The sequence below is a fragment of the Rutidosis leptorrhynchoides genome, chromosome 10 (genome assembly GCF_046630445.1).
Source record: "Rutidosis leptorrhynchoides isolate AG116_Rl617_1_P2 chromosome 10, CSIRO_AGI_Rlap_v1, whole genome shotgun sequence".
Lineage (NCBI taxonomy): Eukaryota > Viridiplantae > Streptophyta > Magnoliopsida > Asterales > Asteraceae > Rutidosis > Rutidosis leptorrhynchoides.
The window spans coordinates 223,079,789-223,088,295 of record NC_092342.1 but is presented as its reverse complement, the minus strand read 5'-3'; the positions used below and the strand labels follow the sequence as shown (position 1 = coordinate 223,088,295).

Sequence of the window (8,507 nt, the reverse complement as noted above, 5' to 3'; positions counted from 1 at the left end):
AAATAACACGAATGGAAACCGATATTGCGAAGAATAATATGTATAAATCGAGCAATATCAGTTGGTTACACACAAATAACCTATGATGGTTGTTAACAACTTAGTGCTGGCGGTGGTTTTGACATAGTTAAATCTTTATTTCTGTAGGGGACTCAACAATATATGGTTAGGTCCTCGGTTGAATTTCTTTTTTACAATTTGGGACTCGATACAGAACAGAACCCAAACTAGTTTGGTCCAGTTATGTACTATGCACAAGGCTAAACAATGGTAACTCAGTGGTACTAGGTAATTGGATCAAATTACTAAAATGGATAGAATTGTGGTTAGTGGCTATATCAGGTTAGTATTAGAAAAGTGTTGAGTCTCGAATCGGTGACCTTTAGCATATCATAAAATACCCTAACCACTCGAGTCACTTGTACTAATCTGAATTGTGTACCCTTTTTAATCCTTATAACTCTATGTCATTCCTTATCAGAACCCTAATTTTAAAAAACCTGAAACTATCGAACAGACTTTATGCGTGTATGATTTGCATTGACATGCATCTAGATTGTGTATGAGACGACAAACGTGTGTGTGTTTTTCAAACGTGTGTAAGGCTGAAATAAAAGTGTGTATGTCCTGATTACGAATTGGCATTGACAAACGTTTTTATGTGACAGTTGAGTGTGTCTTGACGCCTGCGTGAGGATCTTTACGCGTGTGAGACACGAATAACAATGATTGCAATAATTTAATGTGAATCAAGAAGAACAACAATGAACAAGATGAATGTTAAACTCTAAAATATATCACTTATTTGTATTAATAAAACCTAAATCAATATAAACACTCAGCTGAATATATTGAGATGGTTTAGGTCCTAATTTAACAACATTAATAAAATAATCTGGAATTATAAAAAATGACGAACAATTAACGACCTTCATTCCTTGTTTTTCAATTTTCTCCAAATCAATTACTCCATATTATTCTAACAAAATTTGAATGCTAAACTGATTCTATAACCTTAAATGTGGCTAATAAAATCAAATTCAACCTCAAAACACGACTAATTTGCAATATCGTATGATTTTTGAACTTTATCCAAATATTCAAAGTAATCTAAACATGAAATCAACCGAATCAATTGCTTCAAATAGCTTTACTAATCAGTCCTAAGCAATCTACAACTTTTAATTTGAACATTTAACTTACAGATTGCTCTATCGACCTATTTATGTTGACTTTTTAGGTTGACAATAAAGAACTCGGCATGTGATGCGATTGTTGAAATTAATAACACGAATTGATGAGCACAGGTCAATGTTGACTAGCTACTTACGCTCGGATACCAATTGTAATTCATAAATCTATTTGAATTCGTGTTTTTTTTTCTTGTTTGTTGAAATCACATGAAGTATGTATGTTAATGTATATATATGTATCTAGATGATGGTGATGATATGAATCTGATATGATGAACACTTTAGTACCAAGATTCAATAAGTGTAAGTTTGTTACAATGTGCGCTTGATTAGCAAGATTCAATAAGTATGTTAATGTATATATATATGTATCTAGATGATGGTCATCACACCTCATGTATATGTGATTTTTGATCAAATGCATACAAACTCTATTAGAAAGAAATCTATTTATACCTCCTAATACAACCACATCACACCTAATATTATACTTAACACGTGCACTTTGAACAAAATTCAACAGATGCAATAATATATCGCCGTAAACATAATAAATCATAAATCATACTTAAATCATAAGGTTCAAGAGCTACTCGTCCTTGGCATAGATAGATGAAATAATAGATTACTGTAATGTCGATAAAGATTAATGAATAATAGTTAAATTTCATAGCATTTCAAACAAAACAAACTAGATGATCCATGGATCCTCTAGTTTAAATAGGTCTATGCGAGAACCACCTCTTAACCAATTCAAAGCATTCCTCTGGTCTGAATTCTGGAGCTGTGTGACCAGCACCCTGTAGAAGCCAATAAGAGTAAAAAGTTTAAGAAATGATCAAGCTTGCATGTGTTTAAAAAACTATTTAAGAAATTTAAAAAAATAAAATAATGATAGTTTGGTGTTGTACCTTTACGGTTGCAAAGACTAAAGAATAGTTATGATTAACATAGGTGGTTTGGTAGCCTGCATCCTGACCATTGGTATACCATGCCACCCAATTACTATCTGAATCGATCGTCAAATTAAGAGTATTTATCCAGTTACGTGTGCCCACATGTGGAACCATCATGTCATGATCTCCACTGCATGTACGTACAATGTTAACAATACATAATTATCAACTAGTTTTGACGTAAAATCTTAAATCTGACAACAGTTGACAAAATTAACGCCACAAATGGGGCGTCAGAACTGACGTTGTAACAACGTCAGTTAAATTTATGAAGGATACATTTTGGGCGTTTGGTTTTATTCCAACCAATTATATATATATATATATATATATATATATATATATATATATATATATATATATATTTCATCAAACTTCAATCATATTTTACCACATCATCTCATACTTTCACTTAAATATAATGCACACCATTATCTACCTTCAAACATTGACATTGTTACGTTATGGTCAAAAATTCATTTTTTTTTCTCTAAAAATGACAAAATATGACTTCACATCACCGTCACATTTGCGGGTGGTCTTAACGTACGTACAGAATAAAACAAATGCATGTATATGTATATATATATATATATATATATATATATATATATATATGTGTGTATATATATATATATATATGTGTGTGTGTATATATATATGTGTGTGTGTATATATATATATATATATATATATGATTGAAGCTAGATAGTGTACGTATACTTTATGTACATACCTGAAAATCAAAGCTCGGCAATTTCTTTTACTCAGCTTTTGGTGATAGATAACGCTACTAGGAATATTGAATTCATAGGATGGCATTGAAGGTTTACCATAGTTGTACTTCATATCCAAGTTACATAGCAACCATTCTTTCACAGTACCCTGCAGATTGATCAATTTTATATATAAACATATAAACTCATAACCAACAACTACCTAGCTACTCGATGGATCATATTTAATAGTAATATTTTTCTATTGCCGTTAAAAAAATATTAAATTTATTTACATACCTCTCGTACGTGAAGTGCTTTCATGACATTTTTATCATTAGCCCAAAGGGTTGCATAGTCATAGTAATCACCCTGTTATGTACGAAATCATTCAAAGAAGAAAACATTAATTAATTATTGTAATGCGATCTGGGTAGCACAGGAAGCAAGCTAAACTAAATAATGAAATTATCAAACTAATGAAGGTAGTTAAGGAGTCTGTTACTTACTCGACAAAAGGTATCTTTAAGCAATGAAGTCCGCATTCTAATTGGATTGGCCCCTCTAAGAGATTTTCGATTTTTCCTTGTAATCGGATTTCCACTTCTAACCAAATTGGTTGCTGGATCACAATCAGGATCCAATATTTGTTGAATGTTAATGTCTTCAACACGCTGATCATGATCCAATATTATTTGCATGAAGCATTATAATTTAAATAGACGTTAGACGAGGACAAGTACTTAGACTAATTTCTACGTGATCAACACAAAAATCCACCATAAGTGTCAGTCCTTAGTATTATGATACTCGGGGCAAAAAAAATTATTTTGCCCCCACTAAATTTATAAACGAATTACAAACTATATTAATTTATAACTTAAAGAGTCCTGCTATTACTATATGATATATATATTTCTAATAATTTTTTATTATTATTCAATGTCTAAAAAAGCTTAGATTTATTGTTCTATTCCATTTTATATTTTAATAACAATTTAATAGTTTTGCAAGTTTTTTTATGTGACTATGAAAGATTATATGTAAAGAAGATAAATGTCATGAAATTCTTAACTCTGGCCACCATCATGCCTTTAGCCAGCGTCATGGCCGGGACTTTTTTGGGTATGATCGACTACATAACCCTTTCATCACTCATTTCCCACTATTTCCTTTTTTCCCATCAAATTTTTCACGTAAAGACATCCATAGAAGGTAGAAAAACCACATCCGAAATTTTTCACAAACATCATTAAAATTAAAAATCGTCTTATAGCATATCGAGTTTACGTATTAGACATGAGACAATCGATAATGTAAAAATTGCAATGGCTACGTACTTATATATACCTTGTTGACTTCATTGATATTCTGCATGCATAACGAATTTCCATTATCAGCTTCGGCATATTCTCCATTGCAATCATTTTTTGTTGACTTTTAATTATATGCGTGAGAAAAGTAGGAAACATTTAATTAATTTTTGATTATAGAATAATTAAGAAAGCATACATAACATAACTACGACGAAGATTGAATAGAAATTGATTGACAACGAACCACTAGCTACCTAATTAAGTACGTACCTCGTATAATTCGGGAGATATAAGTGCCATGCGATAAGCATATTCGAGTCTAGAGTTTATATCACCAGTTTTGTCTGTCAGTGGGTTTCCCGCCATGTATCCCTATATAGTTAACGGTTAATTCGAATTTAGAAGTTTAGTTATTAATAAAATATTTATTAAATATTTAGATTTAAATAATTAGTATGATTTGTTACTGAAATTTTAGAAGAACAATAAATTAATTAGTACTCCATATAATTTAGTTATTAGTAGTTTTCTAGTTGGTTATACAAGTGTTTCTCCTGAAATGAATAAACAAGATTGTTTCGTTCTACTTTTAATATATACTCCACCATTTCAAATTTATTGTCTCTTGAGAATAAACACTTAATTAAAAAATAAAAAATAACTTTCACATATACTTTTTAGATCCTCAACAAACGTATACTCACTTGAATGTTTACTCTTGGTTTCAGTCCTTCATCGTTTCCTGTAATACAAGAGAAATTAACTAGACATCTAAAACTGTTTTTCTTTATATATATTAAGAGTAAATATAATACCTTTATATAATTCCTCGGTAATTATCGGAATAACAATCCCGGAATAAGAAATCCCGGTAACGTACATAGGGTTGTTTAGAAACCTTGGATGTTGTCCCACAAACTACGTACATGCATCAATTAATCATTAGTGTCGATATTAATAACTAATATATGTTGAGCCACGTAACTACAAATTAATTAAAAAAAAATCGACCAAGCAATTAATTAACCTTTCTTAGAAATTCAGCCGTTTGTGATGCCGACAATGTATCACTGGAATGGACAGCGTCAGGAGTTGTTGTATAAGAATATCCAGTGAGTGTAGGTGCGTCTAGATATATAACATTCGCCACCTAATTTCAACACACACGTACGTACCCAAATTAAAATACAGATTAATACATAAGACTAACTAATTAAGGGAGCACTAATTACTTTATACTACGTATATATATCACAGTATTATATTTCTTTTTGGCTTTACGAATTTTCGTACGTACCTTTGTCCAAGAATTTGGATCCAATTGTAATGCGGGCACATTATCCATATATTTCCTGTACTGAATTTGCATGGGTCCTATAATGTGTATTGTATACGTATATATAATTCAATACCATATAAACGGAGTTGATGAATTGATTTGACAAAAAGACATCCAATCCAATAATATATATATATATATATATATACACACACACACATAACAAACGTATCGCCAGAATTGATTTAATATTTACTGTTGCGTACATTTTTATTTTGAGAAAGAAAAGAAAGTGTATCTCGTTGTTGCAGACAAGCTTGGTGTGCTTTGATGGCCTTTTTGTTTGATTTTTCGTGTTATGTGATTAGATTTGCTGTTTGTCTTGTTGTTTGATTTCCTTTTGGACATTTAGTGTTAGTATCGTGCAATTTGTAGTTGGTTTGTTCGTTGTGTAGTTGGAGTGGTTTATTTGATTTGTTTGTGTGTAGGGTTCTCTTGTTTGAATCTTTGTTGATGTCTTTAGACGACTCAGTTTTAAATAGTTATAGTTTTCTAGTTGCGAGACATGCCGAGGTCGGTTTGTAGGTTATTATTGTATTTTGATGGGTACTCTCATTTTTGATGAAATTCCTTGATAATATATAGTTTGTTTTTTGAAAAGAAAAAAAAAAAAAGAAAGAAAGAAAGATTCATTTTTAAAAATTACCATTTCATCATTGCTAAAATGCGTCACTATCTTACATAAATCTTGAAAATAATCAAACTTTGCTCATAAAAAAAATACTTCGGGTTGTTTATTTATGTTTTAATAAAACCATTAACGAAATTGCAAGCTTCCATCTAGTGGATTATCATATATTTGGTTTACAATGTCAAGATCGTTGTCGTTGGTCAAATGACCATCTCCATATCTAGGTTTAAATGACGCTGGTATACGCCATTTCGGTTGCTAGATTTGGCCGGATATCACTCCCAAGCGGGTTAACCGTTGCCAGTATCAGATTAAAAGCAGTTGATAAAGTGATGAATACGACTTTTCATTATCAAAATCTCTTAACGTTGATTTTTGTCGATTTGATTGTCTATGGGTTTGGATTCTGGGATTTTCATAGAATAACTCTTAACCTTTTTAGATCAAACGTAGTTGGAAGCGTCATTTTTCTATCAAATAATATGTGGTAGGGAGGAAAAGGTGGGCAAGTGGGTCAAGTGGATCCGACATTGTTTGAAAATTATTTAGTCTCAATTGAATATGTATGTGTTTTCTTTTTGATCGAGTTGTCTTGAGTTGATCATAATCCATCTCCGTAAAACAATAAGAATAATAAATTAAATTCTTTTATAACTTAGTTTAAAGTTCATGAATGTAAAATAAATAAATAACTACGAGTAATATTTTTTCAATTATGTATTTTTTCAATAACTATTAAAATGAGAATGATAGAATAATTTATTTGAACTAAAAGACAGTAACCATAATCTTATTGTTAAATAATGATAATATAAGTTTGTAATAAGTCCTGTCTTTTTTCTTTTTGATGAATTACGTTAATATTAATACTCCTTTCGTCTTAATGTAATATGCTTGTTTTTTTTTTTTTAAATGTCCCAACTTAATAGTTTACTTTCAAAATAGATGAAAATAATAAGACAAAATTTTTTATATCTTTTCTATATGTCTATAAAAGAAAAAAAGTAGATAAATAATTGATGATACATTTCTTAAACTTTTTTTTTCCGTAAATTATTAAATTGGAATGGATGGAGCAGTATTTTTATTTTTTATTTTTTTGAGAAATGTTGTTTGATGTGATGCTAAGGTGTAGTCTTCTTTTATCTTTATGTTTCTAATGCTACCTAATTGATAAAAGATCAGATTAGTTTTTTTTAGGCCAAATTCTATCTATTTTTATTGGAGGATGATTCTCACACACACTTTTTTGATCCTCACACACCAATTGAGCATTATTAGAAGTAATTCTTACATGTAAATAGAGCAAAAGGTTAAAATAGGTGTGTGAGGATCAAAAAAGTGCGTGTGAGAATCATCCCCTTTTTATTGAAGTAATTCTTACATGTAAATGTATTGATTCCAAGGCAACTCATCCTCATGATCCTCCCAACAAAATTGACATAAATTCGATCCGAATAAATAAAATCCTATAAGTGGTCTCATGTGGCAAGTCAAGACATGACAAATGATCCACCAATAAAGTACTCAATACTAGAATTAAATGATATTTTATGCTCCATATTATGTATATTGATATTGATATGATATATGATATATTGATATTGATACGTATACTATACGTAAATGTAAATAATAATGTAAAATTGTGCGGTTAAGATGAAGATAGGGTGGGGTAGGGGGGTACATACCAATTTCAAAAAAGAAAGCACGAAGAGTGGAACAACCAGGTCCACCGGCGAGCCAAACAATGAGGGGATCTTCATCTGGGTTGCCTTCCGACTCCACAAAATAATAAAACAATTGAACTTGTTCATTTTCACCTACTCCTATGTACCCTGTTTCTAGTTTAAATGGTAGATCTTCAGGGTACCCAGGTAACTTCTTCACCAAACACCTGCTTTCAGACTCAGATGACGCATCCAACACCATAATCATCATCATCATCATTATCATCACAATAATATTGCTGCTTTTCAGCTGCATCTTTAATTAATTTACGTACACAGGGAAATTAAATTATTTATGAGTAGCTTAGTTGCTTTTTAAATTTACTATCGTTCTCAATCTTTTATATATATATATATATATATATATATATATATATATATATATATATATATATATATATATATATAGCTAAAAAGCAGCCGGTCGGATACACAATGAAAACGTGACATATATATTCATGTGGCTTACATATTTTGTCAATTTTTTTATTAGTTTATTTATAGAAAAAATTACGCGATTTTTTCATCACAACACCTAAACTCCTATTTTTGCGTCGTTGGTACCTGTGATTTCATTAAGTTACCTGTTTCATACCTCAACCTAACGGCCGTCTATTTTTAATGGT

General features: G+C 30.5%; 1 protein-coding gene across 1 annotated transcript; it reads right to left on the bottom strand.

Moving 5' to 3' along the window:
• Nucleotides 1-1,717: 1,717 nt before the first annotated feature.
• On the bottom strand, nt 1,718-8,210 carry LOC139872475 (serine carboxypeptidase-like 18). The gene is made up of 12 exons (XM_071860359.1): nt 7,843-8,210; nt 5,479-5,555; nt 5,209-5,331; nt 4,997-5,099; nt 4,886-4,923; nt 4,452-4,553; nt 4,216-4,302; nt 3,375-3,539; nt 3,166-3,237; nt 2,886-3,034; nt 2,105-2,279; nt 1,718-1,993 (listed from the first exon to the last, which is right to left on the bottom strand). Exons 1-12 carry the CDS (start codon nt 8,135-8,137, stop codon nt 1,910-1,912), a joined length of 1,470 nt encoding a protein of 489 aa, XP_071716460.1. The 5' UTR covers nt 8,138-8,210; the 3' UTR covers nt 1,718-1,909.
• Nucleotides 8,211-8,507: the final 297 nt, after the last annotated feature.